The sequence below is a fragment of the Tetrahymena thermophila genome (genome assembly GCF_000189635.1).
Source record: "Tetrahymena thermophila SB210 genomic scaffold scf_8254592, whole genome shotgun sequence".
Classification (NCBI taxonomy): domain Eukaryota; phylum Ciliophora; class Oligohymenophorea; order Hymenostomatida; family Tetrahymenidae; genus Tetrahymena; species Tetrahymena thermophila.
Genome location: NW_002476363.1, coordinates 45,153 through 68,435, shown reverse-complemented (window position 1 = coordinate 68,435; position 23,283 = coordinate 45,153). Strand labels below are relative to the sequence as shown.

The following is a 23,283-nucleotide window of genomic DNA, read 5'->3' as shown; positions in this document are numbered from 1 at the left end:
AATAATATTTACTTATTTTATATAGTTAGATAGCTTCTTTCATCTTTCAAAGATTAATTTAAAGCTTTACAAAAAAATTATTATCAAATTTGAAGTATTTTTTTTAAATTAAATTATTTTTTAGTCTAAAATTTTTAAAATTGATTTAGAACTATTTTTTTAGAAAAGAAATTTAAAAGAAGCATTAATTTTATTCAATCAAAATTAAACTTTGTAAATTTATTTTAAAAATTAACTGTAAAAAAATTCATTAAATTTGTTGTTTAACTTTATATTTCACAAAAAAATTGATTTTTACTAATATATCTATCAGTTCCTGTATTTGAACTAATACCAAAATATAAAAAAAACTTTAAGAACTTTTAAATAAAGATTTAATAAAATTAATGAATGATAAAGAATGAATGAATGAGTGAACAGAAATATAACTAAACAAAGTAAATAAGCATTTTGTATTGTTAAGATTATTTATTTATAGATTTTAAGTTAAATTGATTGACATATTTAATCAAATTAAATCATCGAATAGATCAAGAGGTTATTTTGAAGGTGCATTTTTATTATTAAAGTTATTAGGAGCTTGTTAATTTACTTAATTAAATCCAGTTTATTATGGTTACTATTATAATTATTAGGGTTAGCCAAAACCTCCGTTTTATTATCCGAATTGTTGAGCACCTCCAATTTGACCTGCTTAGTTATAGTTGAAACCACCAGCCATTTAGACTTAAGTATTTTAGGGATTTCCCCCCATTCTTTATTGTTGTTACATGTTATTCATACCATAAGCACCTTACATTTGTGTAGCTCCAAATCCTCCTTAATTGTTCATATAATTGTTGCTATTTGGTTATTAATTCATATTGTTTTACATTCCATAACCTCCTTAATTTATATTTTACTATCCATAGCCAACTTAATTCATATTTTATTAAGCGAAACCTACTTAATTCAAGTTTTATTGACCATATCCACCAGCTTAATTCATATTTTATTAGGCAAAACCACCTTGATTCATATTTTATTGACCGTATTGATTTGTGTTTTGCATTCCATAACCACCTTAATTCATATTCTACATTCCATAACCTCCTTGGTTCATACCATTATTTTGCATACTATATCCGCCTTGATTCATAGTATTAATTCCATTATTTTGCTAGGCATTTCCTCCTTAGAGCTGATTTAAACTATTAATTTTTGAAAAATAATAAATAAGAGTGAAACACTTTTATTTGATTTAAATAAATTAATTAAATAATATTTTTTTAAAAAAGTTCTTGTTATTTTTTAATTGAATACTTCTGCTTGAAATTAATTTAATTTTAAATATTTGAAATCAAATATTTATTTTTAAAATAATCAATCGATTAATTAGTAGGATTTTTATTGGAAATAAATATTTAGCTAAGAAGAAATTAATTTTACTTTTATAATCCGTACTATTAAGCGTTCTAATTGCTGTTATTGTTGTACAAACTCAAAAGATCAGCCTTCTTTTCTTCTTATTTTGGAGCTTGAGGTGGTTGTTGCTATTAAAGCTATTATTATACTGCTTGTGGTTGCTATTATTGCTAGAATCCCTACTATTATTGGAAACCCTATTACTATTGGAAGTTCTGTTGCTATTATTATTAGAATCCTTATTGCTATTGTTGTAAACCCTATTGATTCTACTAAAATCCTTATTGTTATTGCTATTATTTTTTATAATATTCTTCCTCATCAGCTGAATCTTCTGAATCAAGTAAATTAGAGGGTTGGAAGCTTTTGTTTTGTTATGCAGTTTACTAAATATTTTATTAGGGTACAGGAACATCATCATCATCGTCCAAGAGATTGTTGAAATTATTTAATGGTTATTGTTATGGCTTTTACTATTGATTCTATTATTGTTAATTCTAAGTTGAACTGCTTCCGAAACCTCCCCAGTTACCTCCAAATCCATTATTGTTATTATTATTATTATTGCTATTAGCGTTTCCGAAGTTACTAAAGTTGTGGAAGTCATTAACATTTCCAAATTCGCTGTTATCTTATTGCTAATTGCCACTGCCCTAAAAATCATTAAAGTCGCCAAAATCTGCTTTCTTTTTTTGTTGTGTTTTTGCTCCAAAACCGGTGTAATTTGTATTTATTGTTTGTGCAAATGGGTTTTTATTGCTGCGAATTCCTAAACTTTCTTCATTTTTTTCATCTTTCTTTTTATATGAGCTATCTAAATCATCAAATCCTCTTTTACTGCGTCCACCTGTTTCATAATTAAACCTACTATTAAAGATAAACTTTATATGATTTTTATATTACCGAAAAGTTAATTGAAAGGGGTATTGTTAATTCTCATTTCAAAGTTTTCTACTTTCTATACAATATTAAGCATATTGTTTCCGATAGGCATGGCAAAGTCGAGCATTTCAATCAATCTGTTTGTTATTAAATTAATGAAAGACATTAAAATATATTTAAAAATAGCAGCATTTATTCTAGCTAAAAAAACAATTAAACAATTTAAATATAAATTGAAAAATTATCAATATTATTTGGTTGAGTGGAGAAGTCTCACACTATCAATTCACATATTTATATTTTATTTACTGTTTCTTATCATGCACTAACTTTCCGTTGTGGAGGATTTTTCTCTTGCCTGATGCAAAAGAAGCAAAAAGCTCAATTGTATGTCTCTTATCGTCAATTGTGAATTGCCAAATAACTTTTTTTTTGGACCTTTTAATGGAATATAATTATTTAATAAGTCAATCAATGTTTATATGTAAAAAAACTGTAAATGCTAAATAAATAAACAAATAATGTGTTTATTTCCTTCTGCTAGTAATGTAAAATATGTAAAATTAATCAGCAATTTAAGATACTTTTTAATACGCTTGCCTACTTCTAGAGCTTCAGTAGAAATTGCTACTATTTTTGATGCCATATTTCTTTATTTATTTAATTTATTTTTTAAACTTTTAATTTAAGATTCCTCTTTCTAAGTTTTAGTTATTTAGATTTTTTATTTTATTTATTATTATTATTGTAGAGGCTGCCTTCATAAATAAATAGATAGAAAGAATATCGTTTATTATTATTATCTAAAGATATTAATAAAACATTGTTTGTTTATTATTCAAATTATAAAGCGATTTCTTATTATAATAATTAAAACAATAGATTCTAGCCAGCCTAACAAAATTAAAAATCCACATTACACCATTTTAAACAATATAAAAACGATATAATTAAATCCATACTTTCTTTGAGGTGATATGCTACATTCTTTCTTTTACTTCTTAAATCCATTTTAATATAAAATATAATCATAAATGATCTAAAATTAATAAAAATGTTACTTACTTTTCTAATTTACACAGAATTAAAAATAAGAAAAATGTTAAATTTACATTTTTAATAAATAAAAATCGAAACTTTTAAAGTAGAAATAAAAGAATGAATGATCTTTATTTAATTCTTTTAAATATTATTTAATTAAATTGTGTTTTAAAAGTAATTAATCTTTTATTTTTCACCATAGTTATTTTAAGTTAATGATAAGTATTAATAGACCAACTTTTTTTTCATATCTAATTAATTTTTAATAATTGGTTTAGCATTTTTTTAAAATAAAAATTTATAATATTTTGTATTAGGCATTTATTTCATCATTCAATTTCTTGGATTTCTTGGCTGAAAAAATATTGATTTTTAATTAATTTCCTATTTATTATTTCATATTTTATCTCTATTTTTCCTTCTAATTAGTTAATTATTAATATATTTTTAATATTTAAAAAGTAGAAATTAAATTGGTGCATTTAGTTAGTACATTATACTTAAATTCTGCTTTACCAAAATGCACTAATCTCTTAAATTAGGTACTTGGACTTGGGTAAAAAGATATTATTATTTTGGATTGAGATATTTTAATTTCTTGTTAATTTTGGTTGCATTTTTTTTTCTTTCTTAATTTAACTCATTTTTTGATTTTCAACTTTTACTTACTTTTATTATTAATTTAATTCTTAACATTTTATTTTCATTTTTCATTTTTCCTTACAAAAAATAAACAACTACTTAATTAGTTAATTAATTATATTTATTTTCTTCAATTCTTAAAATCTCAAATTTATATTGGTGCTGGCTACTAGTGCGTCAGATTTAATAGATAATCGCACATTAAACATACAATCAGAAATAAATTTTAAAATGCAATCTAAGACAGATTTCTTTTGTATATAATTATTCTTTTATATTGATAGTATTGATTTTATCTGATTTTTAAAATAAATATTAAATAAAACTTGTTTGTTTGTTTTTCAGTTTTAGAATTTAAAATAAAATTTTTTAAAAATATCAGAATAAAAAGTAAGAAATTTAAAAATAAAGTATTGATAGATTAAAGACATAAATTCTTTATTGGCAAATCTTGAAGATTTTATAAATAAACACCAAAATTAAATAAAATTATTAAGTTTATTTAATGAAAGTTATAAGGATTTATAGTAAAAATATATTTATAAATTATAAAAATTAAACTAATTCAATACATAGATACATATTTTTAACGGTTTTAAATATAATTATGTGTTTTAAAAAATATAAAATGAAATAAAAAATTTCATTTGTCCCATCCAAAAATGTTATCATCGTCATCCTCTTATTCTTATTCTTCTTCTTCCTCTTCTTCTCTCTTTTATTCCTTTTATTGTTGTTGTTTTGGGTTGCTGGATGTTGATTTTTCTTATGGTTTTACTTCAGATTTTATTTGATCTTTGCTAATTTTATTTTGTTGTTAAGATTTTTAAGAAGTTTATACTTCTTCTTTCTTAGTTTGCACCTATTTATTTTTATTGTACTTGTCGTCATCATCATCAGAATCAAGATCATCGCTATCACTATCATATTATCTATATAATTTTTACTATTTCTTTTTTTTAGCTTCTTCTTCCAACCTTCTTTGCTCTTATTCTTTTTTTTCTTTGTCAAGCTTTTCTTAGAATTTTTACCTTGACTCTTCGATAGGATTAATAGAACTCTTTTAAATCTCTGCTTATAACTCTGCTACTTATTTTTATTGATGTTTATTATTTTGGTTAGCTAAGTAAAGCTGTTCGAATTCGCTTTCTTTATCGTCTTTAGAGCCTCTCAATTTCCAAAACTATTTAATTATAATTAAAATAATTCATGAACTTACTTTTATTATTAAGACATACCTTAACTGTGAAGTCTTTGCTTGCAGTTACAAAGATATTTCTTTCTTCAACATATTGTATTTTAGTGATCAAATCTTTATGAGCGTTGATTGAAACTTGTTAATAAAAAATGTAATTATATTTAAAAATATTCAGAAATCTAATTACTAACAGGGAGATTGTGTGCTGAATCAATGATTAAGAGACTATTGGTACAATTAGAATAGATCTCTTTGTCTTTTAATGAAAATGATAAACTATGTAACTAAATAAATAAAGATTATGTATTTAAAATATTTTTAATGTTTGTTTAATTTTATTTACATTATCAGGACCAGTTATAGCTGAAATTGGGTTTAATACTCTATCCTATTATTTATTTATAATAATTAATTAATAAATAAATTTTTTATCATTAGTAAGTTTGTTTGTTTGTTTATTTACACTTCCTTTCTTTTTAAGCTCAAAGACTCTAATAAGTCCAGTTGCATGGCCAAATAAAATATAATTTTTCTGCTTAGTGATGTGAATTGCGTTTATTTAATTTTCATATTCTAAAAATACTGAGGTGATGATTTATATAGGTTCCTTTATAATTATTTAACAAAATATATTAATGATATAAATTAGAAAAATATAAAACTTACGACTGTAGTATATACATAAATAGATCCAACAGAATCACCTACAAAAACTCTTTCATTTATTGAGTCAACGCATAAAGCAGTTAATGGATGAGTTAGAATTTTTTCTAAATAAATAATATAATTTTTAAATTATTTGTAATTATCATATATACATTTATTTATTTACCATCGATTCTGTAATGACTATCGTTATTAGCAATATTAGTAACCAAAAATGCCTTATCTCTTGAGATAGAATAAACAGTTGCTATTTAAAGTATCAATAAATCAATCAATTAATAATATTGTTGTATAATTTAAATATACCTGATTAGAAATCTAAATGAACTGCTGTGATAGCTGAAGTGTGACGTTTAATAATGCAATACTTTAATTAATTAAATATATTTTTATCAAATTAAATAAAAAAAATTAAAAAGCGGCTAACTATTGTATAAGAAATAGTTTAACTTAAATAATTATGCTTAAATGATATAGATTATTTATTTTTTGATTTTAATCCTATTTTGCAATTTCAGTTTTTATCTTATTTAAAATTAAGGAAATTTTGTTAAAGGATGAAAAAAATTTTTAAATTAAATTTAAATCCTTTTTTGATGTAAACTTTATTTCTAAAAATACATTGTAAATTAATTGATATCATTTAAAAATAAATACTCGATTCCTTTTTAAATAAAATGCTATTTTTTGTTAAAAACTAATTTTTTTTTAAATCAAGCTTTTATATTGATATTTATTTATAGAGTTTTTTTTATTCTATTTAGCTAAGTTTCAATAAAACTACTTGATTATAGTAAATAAAGTGAAATTAACTTAAAATATCACTACTATAAGATTGCTTAGCTAAAAAATAAATTACATTTATTGTTTTAGAACCAATTATTTTGTTTAAAAAAAAGCTGCTAAAATATTTTCAATAAATGTAATTTATTAATCTTTTAATTCATTTAGCAAGTAAACAGGTTATAATAATATATCATTCATTAATAATTTATATAGCGTTTAGCAAAATAATTAATTTATCAAATTTAATTAATTACATCTTCATAACTTTAATAGTTTTTCTCTACTTTGACTCTGTATATTTCGATATCACCATTGTAAAGACCAACTGCAACCATGGTTAACTTAGGATCAAAATGCATACATTATGGCTTTTAAATACAAATTAAATTTTAACAAATCTTGTTGCTTTTTATGCTGTAATCAATTATTTTACATGAGAATAGAAGTCTATGTGCCATAATTTATTAAAATCAAATGTATACTGATTTTTAGCTCTAAGGCAAATTAATCTACCACAAGGATCTCCTTTCTTACTGGTTCCTAATAAACTGCTTAAGAATCCTCCAACTTTTGTTTTTAAGTCGTTATCGCCAATAAGAACAAATATAATTCCTTATGATTCTTCATAATGAATATCTCTAACCTTCATAGAAAATCCGCTTATAGAACCTAACTATCTATAATTAACTTGTTTAGGAACTGTTCCGTATTTATTAAGCTTTATGATGAAATTCATAATTTTTTATTTATTTATTTATATTTTGCATTCAAACAAAAGATACTTCTAAGAATTCTTGGAATATTTCATTTTGCAATATATCTGGTCTGACAACTAATGATTTCAAATACTTTTAGAGATCGCTCTTCCTCTTTTGGAGATCTTGCTGCTAGAGCTTAAACAAACTCTTAGGAGGAAGATAAGGCAATTCAATTGTTGTCTTGCTTAAATCTAAGTGAAGAGCTTCAAAGTCAGAAAATCTCTTTTCGATTCTCCACTTGACCCTTCTATCTTTTAATTCCATTTCCAGTGTGTAATAAACTTTATCATTCTGCTTGGTATCTAAGGTAATGAGTTCAAGCTAATTTCAAAAAGAAAATTAAAGTTAATTAAATGTTAATTTTTTTTTGCTTTTCATTACAGTGAAGTTTTGTAAAAACTAATCTACTGTATAGTTATCTTTCTTGTCCATTTCTATTTATTTATTTATTTTCCTATTTTCTTTCTTAGTAGTTCTTGTTTAATTAGCTAATTGATATATTGATTGATTTATTGATGCTTACTAATTTACTTTTAATAAAATTAATCCTCTAATATTTTTTAATTTCTAATTTATTATATATCTGAACTATTAATTTATTTTAATTAATAAGATAGATAGATAGATATCTTTTAATTTCTTTTTTTGTTTGTTTGTTTGTTCAATACCAAAAGCTATCAAAAAATGAATTAAAACAAATTAATAAATAGAATTTATTTTTCTATTATTTCTTTCTGCTATAGATTATTTTTCAACCATCTGAAAAATACTGAATATTTATTTATTCAAATTAACTTTGATCAAAAACAAATATTATCAAAGTTTAAAATTTTAATCTGTGTTAGTTAGTGTTGTGCTAATTAAAACATAAAGACTAATTTCTACTTCCAAAAAAAAAATTGTATTCAGATTAATTAATAAAAGTTTAGAGTTTAATTTGTATAAAGAATTTTTAAGCTTAATGAAGAATCAAATACCGATATAATATGCACTAAAAATAGATAATAAAAATTATTTAAAAACATTTAAATTTTCTTAAAATATTAAATTGGTATATAAATATGAATGAAAAACAATGATAAATAAATTAATAAATTAGGGTACAATTTTGATTTTCAATGATCATTTAAATAAATTTATAGATTTTTATTTCGGTATTTTTGGTTAAATTTTTGAAAAAAGCTTTCTATATAAACCTCAACAATTTTTTTAAAAATCATAAATGGTTATTATTAAACTAATAAAAATTAAAAATGAATTAAAACAAACATTAAAACTAATTGATATTTTTTACAAAATAATTTTATATTTAATAAATACAAAAGTGCTATAAATAAAATTATTAATTTTCTTCATTATTTATCTAAACTATCAAGTTCGTGATTATTCATTTAATTAATAGAAATGGAAGACAAATAAATCTATTGATTAGACTTATTCATTTTGGTAGATTATTTGTATTTGGATCTTTCTTTTGTTAGATTTAAATTACTTCTTATCAGCTTTAATTTATCTTCTTACTTTCTTATATCAATCACCTTATTTATATTTTAAACTGTTTTTCTACGAGCTTTCATCGCATCTTAAATGACATTATCAAAATTTTTTTCAGGAAAGTAAATCTAAAATTAAAACCCTTTATCAAAATCTTTTAATACCATAAAGTTCTTTTAGTTTTAGATTTAAAATAATTAATCTGCTTACTTTACATTTTTTGCAACCCTTACACTATTATCAATAGTGAAGCTATTTTCGTTAGGTATTATATTCTTTGAGCTAAAGGTTTAAGGTTCGAATTTAGACATTTATTAACTATTGCTAGGAGGATTGTCATTATTGATAGCGTAGCTCTTAGAAGACGATCGATGTAGCTGTGCTCTCTAACTATTCATTGTTTATTATGAGGTAATTTTTTTTGTATTAGTATACATGTGACTATTAATACTGACCATGTCAGAAGGTATGCTGAGGTATCTGTCTTAATAATTTGATTGTTATGTTTATACGTTATTTATTTAATCTAATTGTTAATTTTCTTCGATTTCATCTAATTACTTGATTTTCTATTGATTTTAATAGTAAATTCTTTGACCATCTTGGTTTTTTAAACTATTTTATTAATATTGGTGATTATTTTAATAAGAGCTAGAAATCATTTGTTAATCATTAATTATTCCACTTAATTTCTTTTAAATAATATTTTATCCAAATGATTTTCCTTTTTTATTATTAAAAGGACTCTCGTCTGATCTTTATTTTAATTTATAATAAAAAAATTTTTAATTTAAATTTTGTAATAGCTTAATTAATTAATTTGTTTACACTTCAGTTAAATCTTGTGAAGTTGAAAAATTAACTTTTTTGTATATTGATCCACAATCTGGGGATGGAATTTCACATTAGTTGAGAGAAGTTTAGTAAGTCCCTTTATATTGCTGGGTTTCTATGTTGTCATAATCAACAATTTACTAAATTATATTGAGTAGGTCTTGTGGACTTTCTTCAAATGGATTCTAATCTATTAAATATTTAATCACAGTATCTCTAACTTCTCTTTGATTTTCTTTGAATTCACTGAATGAAAGTATTGGAGATGATCTTTTAACCTCTGGATTTCTCTCTTAATTGACATTTCTATTATGCTCATATAAGATCTTTGGATTATTAAATTAAGGATTTACAAATAAGCAATCTCTGATAGTATGTTTAAATGACTAGCACAGTTTACACTTATGTTCAAAATTTCTTAAATTATTGTAAAATTTTATTTTGTCTCTCATCACACAATATTTTTCATAATCTCTAGGGTATTTTTTCAAAACACTTATAAAGCTCTCTTTTTTTAACAAAACAATTGTTGTTATCCCATTGCTTTTATATTTAATTTGGCTCATTCCATCCCTAAAAAATGAAATCTCATCAAAAATATCTCCTTTATAGTGATTTCCAATAACTATTCCACCATCAATTAAACTTTAAACCTCACTAATTAATTAATTAAATAAAATATTATTATTAAATTCTAAACAAATTACTCATATTATTTATTATTAAATAATAATTCTTGGTTAATTTTTCATAATAATTTTAAGTTAAATAATCACAATAATTATTTATTAACTTTTCATAATAATTTTAGGTTTATTTTTCATAATAATTCTCCAATGATTTTTCATTAAATTATTAAATTGAAGTGTTTTTTTATTTGAATAAGAAAAAATGCCACTTTTATCAGAATTTAATTTAGAAATGTGAAATTTTTCAATTTTTTTTTTGTATTCAGAGTTATTTTAATTGAATTACCCTCTAGAAATGAAGTAAAGACTGTTGCATTCTTGTCCTATGTCTAAAATGACTTCGTCACAGACATACTTTTACTCTTCCATAACAAATGACAGACTCTTTAAAAAATTTTATGAAAAACTCATCCTGAAGAGGTTGGACTAACAAAGAGTTTTATAGTAAATTTCAGATAGAACTTCTGTTTTTAATTGTCCTTTTACCTCCTTAAAGAAGATTTCTCCTCCTTCATTAAACTTAAGGTCTTCTTCATGCATATAATTAAAATAAGTCTTCACCTTTTCTTAAAGTGCACTGCTTAAGCCTCTCTTTTTCATATAAGAGCTTAATACACTCAGTTTATTTTTTAAAATCTGTTTCTCTTTTGTTATTTCTTACAATATAAGACCTTAATTTATTTATTTAATTAATTGATTCGTTAGCGTTAGTTAAAATATCAGAAAATTCAAAGTATTTTACCAATAACATTAATAGAATAAGCATAAACTGCACAACTAAATAACGTAATTATTAATGCTAATTATCTTTCTGTGGTTCTTGTCGGCACAATATCTCCATAACCTATAATATTTATAAAGCTTTTTTAATTCCCTTATTTACAAAGAAACTATAAATATTTTATCTAGATAGATTTATTTGTAGAATTTTATATATGAAAATAAATAGCTTTTAAATAAAATTATATCTTGGTTTTATGATTTAAAAGTAATTGGCGGTTCTCAAATATAATTAGCTATATTTACCTACAGTAATCATAGTGATTGTCGCCCAATAAAGACATGCAGTGTATTTTTCTTAGAAAGATTTATCTAAAATATCAGCCTTTTAAACCCAAGAAATTTGATCTAAATCAAGATTTGATTTTTCGTTGTATGGCAACAAATTATAAGTTCCAGCATAAAAAAAAGCACAACCACAAAAATGAGCCACTAGGAACATTGTAAAAAATAATCTAATAAGAATAAAGATCGCACTTCGCTTTTAGGAAAGGTTTAACATTTATTCAAAGTTATTAAAAATACTTGTCAATCTTGTAAGCCTGAGCAAGAAAGTAATATCCAAAAATGGAATATTAGCCTTAATAGAAATCAAATATGGAATTATAATAAATAAATCTAAAAAAAAACTTTCTTTATAATAATTCATTAAAATCTTTGATTTTTGAGTAATAAGTTATCCCTTTTGGTAAAACGCAGTATTTGCTCTTATAATTGAATCTAATATGAATGACTTTTTATATAAAAAGATATTTTAAATTAACTTAAGAAAATAATAAATAAATAAATAAAATATTACATATCCGGGTAAATCGTATAAAAGCACCTAATACATTTCATTTAATTTCATTTAGTGAACTCCTGTAAAGCAAATTTTTATTGGAATATAAAAAATATTAATGAATAGTAGAATTAAAATGAAGCAATCCCATAATAGCTTAAATGGACTGTCAGGCCGAATTACAACAAAGTTATGCATAATAAATTTTGTTAAAGTCTTGTTATTTTTAATTTTAAGCATCAGTTTACTGAAAAAGCCTTCATGTCCTTTTTCAGAGTTCATCAAGAATTCGTTTTCATCACTACTAATATCATTTATAGCTCGAAACTAGTTGGCTGTTAAATTTTTTAGTCTCCATATATTTGAATACTTTTTTAAGTCAACAACAAATTTTCTTGCTAGGTAAATGATGATAAGAGATTTCTTTTTCCAAACGCCTTTAAAGCCTTTAAGATTGTTTTCATCGCTTTTGGATGAATCTTTTTTAAATATTTCTTCATTCATTGGTGTATCATTTAAGGGATTAAGAGCACCGCTAACATTTTCATTGTGTAAGTTAATACTTTGATACCTACTGCTGAAGGAATTCTATCCTACGAGCTATAATAAGTGTTTTGCATATAAAGATTGCGGTTTAGTAGGAGAAATGCTGATTGCATTTGCCTCATATTGAGAAATTTAATCATTTGATCGAAGAGTTTTCTCTTCAAATTTCAAAAATTCTGCACCTAAGTTTTCTATAAACAGTGAGCATTTCCTTCTTTTGTCTCTTCCTTAAACAGAAAGCTTCTGGCTATTTAGAGTTAATACATCTAAATTTCTGTTTTGCTTTTAATCTTTTTCAAATTGTGTACCCCAAGAATTTTTAATTTCTTCTCCTGTATTAGAACTATCATTGTTGTTTGGTGAGTTTCTTAGATAAGATTATAGTTTCTTGCTAACTACATTTTCTTAATTATTATCAAGTTATACAGAATCATATTCCTCTTCTTCTTACTCTTCATCGCAATATTTATCAGCCAATTTATCTAAATTATTCTTCCCATCAAGAAGAATTCTTCTCTGCTCATCTCCAAATCTGACAGAGCTTTTAGGACTATTAATAGAAAGGTATCTTCTTGGATCTTCTTCATTAAAAGAATCAATCTGGTTACTGTTATTGCTTAGTAGTATATTAGGATTATAATTTCTAGCTGATTTGTGTGGATAATAGTCTTATTTTGGACTAACTAAAGTCTAAGAGTAGCTTTCCTCTTTTTGATAATCTTGATCACTTTGCGTCATCGCAACTTTCATAAATTTAAGCATCCCCTGACAATATTTCAATGTATTAAGATTTAAAATATTAAAGCAATATTTGATTTTTTAATTATACTAATCACACAAACAAATTCTACTAATGATCTATGTATGTATTATTAAACTAATTTATATACTTTTCTTAACTTATTATTAATAAATTAAATAATTGACTATTAAACTCGATTTTGCTTGTTAATGTCAAAAGCTAAGAAAAATAGTTAACTAAATTAAACAATTGATTCTTTTACACTAATCAATCTATTTTTTATTACTGCTTTTTCATCAATCCAATTTGGCATATTATAAGATAATAATTTATAAGCAGGACATTACTCATAAAAATATTGATTTTTTTTTTTCATAAATAATCAACTATTTTTATATGAATAATTACAAAAATAAATACTGTCAAAATAAACAATTAGTTATCTTGTAATATTTTTCAAATACTCAATTTATTTTTGTGTCTGAAATTTCAAAAACGAATTGGTTAACCTAATATAGAAACTTGATTAATTAATTAGCTGTACTAAATAAGTTTCTAAACATGATATATTTTCATAACTAAATTGATAATGGCGATAATGTCCTTTGAGGTTAAAATTACATATGCTTCATATTATTTTATTTTAGAAGTTTTCTTTCATAGCAAACAGCTAATCATTGATTTTAATATCCTTTTTACATTAAATAAATGTGATTTTGTTTTATTCTCAAAAAAATATAAGATACTCTTACTGGTATAATTTTTTACCACAAAGAAAATTCTAAGGTATTAAAAAATTAATCAAAAATATGATAAAATGAAATTAAATATACTTGATTTAATTAATAATTATCAAATTTGTAAATAGTGCATATAAATACTAGCTTATACGTAGAAAATATTTAGACCAATTTAAGGTTTTTTTATATCCTCCAACTATTTTTAATTATTTTAAGCTGCAAATCAAAATAAAAAATGAGTTTTTAAATACACATAAAATATTTGTTACATTAAAAATTTAATAAATTTTGTAATTAAATTTGGAATTAAAATTGTTAATTTACTTACATGCATAATTCATAAGTCATTTTAATGAATAGTTAAATAAATAAAGTGGCATTTAAATTTCCAAAAGTCATTAATTTTATTAAAATTGCTTACAATTTGCATAATTTCATTTACAATACACACAAAATAATAATTTAATTTAAATATTTTTAATGGTTTTAACTAATAATAAATATAAATGGTTATTTTATTTTTTTGATAAAAATCATTACTATAAACTGTAAATAAACAGACAATAAAAATAATCTTTTAATTAATATTTTTTCTAGCTCAGTAAATACAAACAAACAACTACATGTGCATATATCACTTATTTTACTCTAATTTAAAAATTTAATTTAATTATGTGTTTTTAGTTTAAAAAAGTAGACAGACAGACAAACAAACAAACAAACAAAACTATTTCATCTTTTTTTTTAAATTTAAAAATAATTTTTACCTAATTTGTATAAAAAACAATATATTAATAAAAAAATAAAGGTAAGCCATTTATAGTTTTTTTCTGAGTGATTTCAAATATAAAATAGAAATACATTTTAAGAGAAAAATAGAATAGAAAATGCATTGATTTTAATTAATTGGTTAATTTTTTATATAATTAATTTATATTTTAAGTTTATTTATTATTTTTATTGCAAACAAGTCTGTCTTCAAAGGTAGAACGAAGAATGAGTAGTTGTTGATGTTCCATATTTGTAGTATGCATTTGTCTTTCTTACTAGATTTTATTAATTTGAAGGTACAAAAGGTTTGTTATATTAAACACCAGCACTAAAAGAATCATGAGTGGTAGTAGAACGTTAGCCTCTTGTTGTTGTAGTTGAGTTGTATTGGGGTTGTTAGGATGAGTTTCTTTGACTTTACACCTTATTTTAGTTAGGGAAATCGTTAAAACAATCTTAAATAGTTGTCTTTTAAGGAATCTATCTTCTTTGTGATATTGATTGAGATCTATATTTATCATGATGATTAATTTAATCTGTTAATTCAGTTGTAATGGTCTCTTTGTTTAGCTTTTTGCTTTCAAACTACTTCTTTTTGCATTCAAGCTATCTTGGAGCATTTGGATAATGTTATTGAACATTTTAACTTTAAGTGTTTTTACCCTAATAATATTGTCCTGATGCTTTACGCACATTTAATTATTCTGTATTTATAGGAGGACTTACTATGATATTTTTACCAATATTTTCTTTTAATTTATCTTCGTAAAGCTTCTTTCCAACTATCTTCTTGGAGTTAATTTCTACATTAACAGGCTACTTAATTTCCTTGTTGTAGCAATAAGTTTACTGATTAACGTTCATAATAGTTGGTTTTTATATGCTAGACTTAGATAAAGAAATATCATTTTAATTTAATTGCTGGAGTATTTTATCCATCGGACGCTTTGTAATATGTCTCGGAGGATTGAGCTCTTTATTCGGATTATTTGAACAAAAAACTGTCTTCCTAAATCTATCACCTTCCTAACTATTGTAGTTTGACATTTTAAGTCGCTTTAAATAGATTTTTTTAAAAACAAATAAATCAATATAGATTCTATTTAATTAGTTTTGAATTTGTTAACAGATTAATTATTTGTATTAATTATCTGAATTTTGATTGATTTAATTTGCTGTTAATTTTTTTGCAAATCTATCTAAAATTTTATAACTATCCATTTTGTAATCTAGCAATTTGATCAATCAAACTTCAGAACTATATTTGTGATATAAATTATTTTCGATTTACATGCATACATACATACATACATACATACATCAATAGATCTATTTTATTTTCTATCAATTTATTTTTTTGAATATGTATTGAATATTTTTTTTGATCTATTTTAGTACACATTTATGTATTCTAAAAATACAAAATCATTTAAAATCATTTATTTTTATATTAAGTTAAATTTATTGAATTAATACATATTTAAATTATTACTGACATTAGAATAAAAAAATATTTAAATAAATAATAACATATAACTATTTATTAAACGAAATAGTTTTTATTTACTTTCAATTTTTATAAATTGCTTAAAATGAATAAATTTGATAACATTATTTAAATTTATTTTATCATAGCTCGATAAAAAAGTATAAAATTTTAATCAAACATTTCACATTATAACATTATTTATTTATATATATATTTTAAAATACAAAATTATTTGTTATTGTTCACTATTTCGATTAAGTTAAAAAAAGAGTAACTCATTTAATAGAGCTCACAATGTATGTAAAAAAAATGGCAAATAAATCAATATCTAAATTGTTTATTTTTAATAATAAATTATATAAATATTTTTTTGTAATTTAATCTGCCTCTTTATCTCTAATTAACTGCCTTATCTGTCTTAAATTGGATTTTTAACTCTACTCCCATATTAGGACATGGTAGAAGAGCCTACCTTAAATATTTTAAAAAAATAAGATTTAGTATTTTTAAATTGAGTAAAATATTTGATTAAAAGTTTGAAATATAATGCTCGCTTTATACAAAAAGTATATGTGTAAATAGATTAATTATTTTTTAGCTGATATATTTTATATTTAAATTGTATATTATTAATAATTTTAGATAAATTCAATAAAATTTGTTAAAAGTTTGATATAAACTTAACTATCATAGAAAAATAAAAATTATTAATTTGAAGTATTTCATTTAAATTAAAGATTTCTTTGTATATTCTATTTATTTTAAGAAACCATAAGAAATAAATTATTTGCCTCAATAATATGAATAAAATAAAGAATATAATGAAAATGATTTAGATCATTAATAATATGTACAAAGAAGATAGAAATCATTAATTCTTAAATATATTAAAAAATTTTATTTAGATTAATTTTATTCATTTAAATTTATGTGACACATTAAAAAATTGTGTAAAGTATAGTCTAATATTGAAATTGTTTCTTTATTACTTGTTATAAATGAATTCAAACAATTTTACAATCATGAAATATAAGATTTAATAATTAAGGCGTAACAAAATTTAACATTTTAAATTATATATTAAAAAAAGTAATAATCCTGTTTGAAATGTCCAAAAAGAGAATACTAAATTTGAATTTAGAAAATCATATTTTGTTTGAAAATAAATTGCTAAAGAAATAGTATAGTTAGTTGTAGTGATGGTAAATGAAAAGTTAAATAATTAAAATTAAAAATTTTATTATTTTTTTAAGATAGAGATATATACCGTAGTTTGCGTTTATTTTTAAATTATCTCGATACTTTTCAAGGAAAATTTTTTATTGTCTTTTCTGGAAAATAGTACGATAAAGATGTTTATTAATCCTAAAATTTGATTGAAAATTTAAATTGAATTAGTCCTTAACTAACCAGAATATAAATATATTATGTTAAATTTAAAATAATTTTTAATATTATGTAAATAAGAAAATGTTTTAATTTTATTTTAAACTCTAGGATAAACTTTTTATGAAAAAATAAAATAATTTTTTATATTTTTATTTCATTTCTTGGCAATTTTAAATTAATTATAAAATAATAAATGGCATAAAGTAAATTTGATTATTTTATTTTGTTGCATTAAAATAAATATACTCAAATAAGAAATTGTATTTTGTGTTGGTTGCTTTCATTTATATTTTCATTAAGAATCAAATAACATATAAAAAATGATAATCTAATAAATCAGAGATTAGTAGATGATCTTTTATTGAGAAAGGAGTAATTAAAGAAAATTTAACTCTTTTCTTTCTTTTTGTTGCTATAGTATTTAATAAAAAATGAGTGCATAAATATATATTTGATAATTGATCGATCTATTCATTGAAGAGAGAATATTTTTTTACATATTTTATTTAATTAATGATGGATGATTGTTGATGTTAAAAAAATTACATTAATGGATGTAATGTTTTATATGTTTAGTTTTAAATAAGTATATTTTAAATATTGATTTTTTTATTGAAAACCAATCTAAATTATATTATCTAATTACTGAATTTGTTATAAAAAAAAGCAAAAAGGTATATAAAACTAAAGTTTTTTCAAGTAAATATAGTATTTAAAATAGAATTTTTTCTAAATTAATCATATGATAGTATATAATAACAATTAATTTAGACTATTACACAGCATTTCTTAGCCATTTATCGCTTGCTGTGATCAAATTCATACTTTAGATAGTTAAATTGAGTAAAAAAAACACATAGCAAACGAAGAATAATCCATCAATCAATATTATAAATGCAATTCTTATGATTACCATAGTTAAATCATATATGAACCTGAGTACTTTTTAAATACTTAAATCCCAAATGAAGACAATTCAAGCAATCAAATCAATTAACACTCAAATTTAATAGACTATAATCGTAGCAATCCCTTAGATTTTAACTCAAATAATATGAATTAAGATGAATCGAGCCAATAACAAAATTGTTTTAATGACTAAAAAGAATTTTTGAATAATAAAAATATGCATTTATGTGCAAAAAACCAAAGTAATTAATAAGATGATGAAAGTAAACATGCTAAACCCATTTAGTAGACATTTTAAAATGGTTTTGAAGGTGAAAAAAGAATTTAATATTACAAATATAATGGTTTAGAATTAAGTTTTGAACAGACTGAAGCAGATTACAGTTCTACTATTTAAAAATCAGACAGCAATAATAATAGGTTTTAATTAGAGACAGCTGAAGAAAATTAATCAGCTTGCGTATATCAAAATTAAGAAAACAGAAGTAAATAAACCTAAAATAGCCTTAAAAACATTGTATATGCTTTTTTGAAGCACTTTAAGCAATTGAAGGATTTTAAAATGGGGATGGAATTATCAAGATATTAGTTCTCAAATTTAAAGAAACAGCTTGTAAAATATATGAAATAACACTCGTTTAACTATTCTGTAGTAAAATATTTAATTACCCATAAAATTTATAAATTGTTGCTGATGGATTTTTTGTTGAATGATAGCTATGAGTGGTTAAGTAAATCAAAAGTGATGGATAAACAAAATGTTTAAGAAAAAATTTTATTCTTAAAAAACTGCATCATTGATCAAAAGCATTTAGAAGAGTTAATCAATTATTGATAATTGAAATTTTTCGTTAATTAAAAAAATAAAAAATAAAAGTTAAATAGTTAATTGATTAATATAAAAGAATTTTTATTTATGTATCAAGAATTAATCACTTTTATTTAAATAAATTAATGTGTTTTTTATAAACTTATTGTTTGTTTGTTTGTTTATCTATTCTTTGACATTAAAAGTTATTAATTAGAGCATTTGTCACACATTTTTTTTTCCTTTTTAAGGAAACATCCTTTTCAAAAGCAATTAACATAACTCTATTAACTTTCAAAGTATATTTATTAAATACTTTTTTAAATATTTATGACATTAATTTTATTAATTGAATTATTATTCAATATTTATTTTACTTACCTTTATCGCTACCAAAAAAGTGGGCTTTCATAAAGTCATAAATACAACCAAAAATATATTAATAAATAAAATAAATTGTAACGGTTTAATTGTAAATTAAATGTATAATACTGAAATAATTTTTATTTTAACAAACTAAATTATTTTTTATGTAAATAAGACATATAAAAAGTCATGAATTACAAAATTAATTGACTCATTTATGTATGCAGATAGATTAATTTTAAAAATAAAATTTATCTATATTAAATATTTTTGAGTAAGATTTTGAGGATAACAAAATATTCATATTTATTTTGTAAAATTTATAAAAAATCTACAAAGAATGGTATTGTTTGTTTATCAAATAATAATAATATTGTATTTATTTATATAATATTAAAATCATAATTTGAGAAAATTAATTTAAATATATAATTTTCTTCTATGAATATTTAAAACAAGTTATTATTTTATTAAAATTTAGAATGAATTATTAAATTTATAATTTAAAGACTTTGAGAGAAATATTATTTAATAATCCTTCATTTATTTTTAAAAATCGCACAAAATAAATTGCGTAAAATACGCATTTTTAGTAAAGAATTTCATTGTGAATTTTTTGGATAGATTTTTCAATTTATATTTATTTATATTGTTGGCAACTTACTTACTCACGATTTCAAAAATATATGTTGAAAAATAAACAAAATATTACAAAAAAAACTATTGTAGGATTAATAAAATATAATTATTTCAAGTTATGAATGCTTAATTAAATATTTTACAAACTTATTTTATTAGTTGGCTTAGGATGTAACTTTTAATTGATTGTTCATATCTTAATTTTATTTTTGCATTTCTCTATAAGAAAATATTTAATTTTATTTAAATTGTTTTATTTAAGAAATAAGATGGTTTATGAAAAAATTAAGTTATTTTTTATTTCATTTCTTCTTAAAAATTTTATTTTAATAATATAGTAATAAAACGCAAAGAATATATTTGATTATTTAATTTTGTTACTTTAAAATGTATTCATTAAAAATAAGAAATTGTTTTTTAATATTAACTAATTTCTTTTTTTTCTCTCACAAATAGTCAAATAACGAATAAAGAAATGATAAAAAAATAAATTAGAGATGGAAAGACAATCAATCAATCATTTATCTAAAAATAATTAATTGAAGAAAATTTAACTCTTTTCTTTCTTTTTGTTGTTATGGAATTTCATAGAATATACTTACATAAATAAATTTTTATTTGAGTATTCAATTTATTGAAGGGTACTTTTTAACATTTATTTTGAATTAATAATAAACGATTGTTGAGTCTTAAATTTATTATAGTAATGTATGTATGTAGTGAGAAAAATGCTTAATATTAAATAAGTTAATTTTAAATATTGATCTTCATTTTTTTATTGATATTATCTAATTTCTTAAAAACTTTAAAAAACAAAGCAAAAAGGTATTAATAACTAAAATTTTTTTATAGCAAATATAGTTAATGAATTAGGATTTTCCCTAAATTAATCGTATGATAACACATAATAATAATTAATTTAGACTACCACACGACATTCCATAGCCATGTATCACTTGCTGTGATCAAGCTAATATTTTGGATAGTGAAATTGATCAATAAAAATACTTAGTAAACAAAGAATAATCTATCAATCAATATTATAAATGCTATGCTAATGATTATCATAGTTAAATCATATATGAACCTGAATACTTTTTAAATATATAAAATTTAAATGAAGACAATTCAAACAATCAAACGAATTAATACTCTTATTTAAGTAGCTATTATCATATCAATCAGTTAGATTTTTACCCAAATAATATGGATTATAAAGACTCAAATCATCAATTTGATTGTTAGAAAGATTTAAAAGAATTTTAGAATGATTAAAATATGCATATCTCCTCAAAAAATGAGAGTGATTTAAATGAATATGAATGTGAAAATGCTAAAAATACTTTATTTTAACCAATTTAAAATGGTTTTGAATGTGAACAAAAAATTAAAAACTACAAATAAAATGTTTTAGAATCAATCTTTGAGTAGACTGAAGCAGATTACAGTTCAGCTATTTAAAACTTAGACAGCAAAAATAATAGATTTTAACTCGAAGCAGCTAAAGAAAATAAATCATCTTGCATATATCAAATTTCAGAGAGCAAAAGTAAATAAACCTAAAATAGCCTTAAAAATATTGTTTGTGCTTTTTTCAAGCATTTTAAATAATTGAAGGATTGTAAAATAGAGATATAATTATCAAGATAGTAGATCTAAAATCTAAAAAAGCAACTTGTGAGATATATGAAATAGCACTCTTTTAACTACTCTGTAGTAAAATATTTAATTACCCATAAAATTTTGAAATAGCTATTTTTGGATTTTTTGTCGAATGATAGCTATGAGTGGCTAAGTAAATCAAAAGTGATAGATAAACAAGATGTGAAAGAAAAAATTTTATTCTTAAAAAATTGCATCATTGATCCAAAGAATTTAGAAGAGTTAACCAATTATTGATAATTTTATTATAAACAAAATAATTAAAAATTAAATAATTGTTTGATTAATTAAAAAAAAAAAAAAATATCAATTTATACATGAAGAATCATTCACTTTTATTTAAGAAAAGTTATGTGTTTTATATAAATTTATTATTTTTTGACACTAAAATTGTTTAATCAAAGTAACACACACGCACTTTTTGTCGTCACTTCATTAATTTTCAAAATATGTAAATTAATTAATTTTGCACTTAGATTTTAATTATTACATTACTTTTATTAGTCTAATTATTATTAATATTTTACTTACCTTTTTCACTTCCAAAAAAGTGTGTTTTTCTACTTACAGTCATAAACATTACTAAAAAGAAAAGGCGAAATTATTTTTATAAATTAAATTTATTAACTTAATACTGAAATAATATCTATTTTAAACAAACTAAATAATCTAAAAAATATTTTAAGATAAAATTTATGAACAAAAATACCTATTTTTATGTAAATAGGAAATATATAGATAGAGTCATTTTTATAAATAGTTAGCTTATCTAGTTTATTTTTAACAGTAAAATTAATATTAAATGTATTTCATTAACGATTAGAAAGAATGTAAAAAAATCGTATTTTGTTTGTAAAATTGATCAAAAATCTACAAAAAATGAATATAATTGCTTAAAAAATCATAATAAGATTGAATTAATTAATAAAATATTTATATCATATAATTTATGAAAGAATAAATTTAAAATTCTAAATTTTTCTTTTAATTAATTTAATTCAATTTATTATTTTTATTAAAATTTACAATTAATGATTGAATTTATGATGGAGAATGAAGGAATTATTTAATAATTCTTCATTTATTTTTAAGTCGCACATAATATTTCACTTTAAATGTGTATTTTAGTAAAATATTTCAATAACATAAATTTTTTTAATAGGTTTTTCAAATTATATTTATATTGTTAACAGCTTACTATTGATTTCACTGATGAAAAAAATATATGCTGATTTAAAAACTAAACCTAACAAAATAATTTTTTGTA

General features: G+C 21.5%; 7 protein-coding genes across 7 annotated transcripts; 2 read left to right on the top strand and 5 right to left on the bottom strand. All coding sequences in view use genetic code 6, as the record gives it.

Moving 5' to 3' along the window:
- Positions 1-530: 530 nt before the first annotated feature.
- On the bottom strand, positions 531-3,031 carry TTHERM_00581610 (transmembrane protein, putative; the record flags this gene model as incomplete). The annotated part of the gene is made up of 4 exons (XM_001018904.4): positions 2,871-3,031; positions 2,596-2,724; positions 2,308-2,423; positions 531-2,251 (listed from the first exon to the last, which is right to left on the bottom strand). Exons 1-4 carry the CDS (start codon positions 2,930-2,932, stop codon positions 531-533), a joined length of 2,028 nt encoding a protein of 675 aa, XP_001018904.4. The 5' UTR covers positions 2,933-3,031.
- A 625-nt stretch (positions 3,032-3,656) lies between these two features.
- TTHERM_000581609 (hypothetical protein) lies at positions 3,657-4,034 on the bottom strand (the record flags this gene model as incomplete). The annotated part of the gene is made up of 1 exon (XM_012798325.1): positions 3,657-4,034. The coding sequence occupies one exon, from the start codon at positions 4,032-4,034 to the stop codon at positions 3,657-3,659; it is 378 nt and encodes a 125-aa protein (XP_012653779.1).
- A 578-nt stretch (positions 4,035-4,612) lies between these two features.
- Positions 4,613-7,809, bottom strand: TTHERM_00581600 (PX-SNARE domain protein; the record flags this gene model as incomplete). The annotated part of the gene is made up of 12 exons (XM_001018903.1): positions 4,613-5,152; positions 5,208-5,302; positions 5,355-5,451; positions 5,511-5,555; positions 5,631-5,774; positions 5,834-5,937; positions 6,000-6,080; positions 6,140-6,200; positions 6,874-6,987; positions 7,053-7,337; positions 7,402-7,698; positions 7,759-7,809. The coding sequence occupies 12 exons, from the start codon at positions 7,807-7,809 to the stop codon at positions 4,613-4,615; spliced, it is 1,914 nt and encodes a 637-aa protein (XP_001018903.1).
- An 891-nt stretch (positions 7,810-8,700) lies between these two features.
- On the bottom strand, positions 8,701-13,379 carry TTHERM_00581590 (cyclic nucleotide-binding domain protein). Its single transcript, XM_001018902.2, has 6 exons — positions 11,974-13,379; positions 11,421-11,907; positions 11,137-11,238; positions 10,681-11,065; positions 9,700-10,362; positions 8,701-9,627 (listed from the first exon to the last, which is right to left on the bottom strand). Exons 1-6 carry the CDS (start codon positions 13,261-13,263, stop codon positions 8,730-8,732), a joined length of 3,825 nt encoding a protein of 1,274 aa, XP_001018902.2. The 5' UTR covers positions 13,264-13,379; the 3' UTR covers positions 8,701-8,729.
- Positions 13,380-14,961: 1,582 nt separating this feature from the next.
- TTHERM_00581580 (hypothetical protein) lies at positions 14,962-15,936 on the bottom strand (the record flags this gene model as incomplete). The annotated part of the gene is made up of 1 exon (XM_001018901.2): positions 14,962-15,936. The coding sequence occupies exon 1, from the start codon at positions 15,799-15,801 to the stop codon at positions 14,962-14,964; it is 840 nt and encodes a 279-aa protein (XP_001018901.1). The 5' UTR covers positions 15,802-15,936.
- Positions 15,937-18,374: 2,438 nt separating this feature from the next.
- On the top strand, positions 18,375-19,376 carry TTHERM_00581570 (hypothetical protein; the record flags this gene model as incomplete). The annotated part of the gene is made up of 1 exon (XM_001018900.1): positions 18,375-19,376. The coding sequence occupies one exon, from the start codon at positions 18,375-18,377 to the stop codon at positions 19,374-19,376; it is 1,002 nt and encodes a 333-aa protein (XP_001018900.1).
- A 1,842-nt stretch (positions 19,377-21,218) lies between these two features.
- Positions 21,219-22,253, top strand: TTHERM_00581560 (hypothetical protein; the record flags this gene model as incomplete). The annotated part of the gene is made up of 1 exon (XM_001018899.2): positions 21,219-22,253. One exon carries the CDS (start codon positions 21,219-21,221, stop codon positions 22,251-22,253), a length of 1,035 nt encoding a protein of 344 aa, XP_001018899.2.
- Between the last annotated feature and the right edge of the window lie 1,030 nt (positions 22,254-23,283).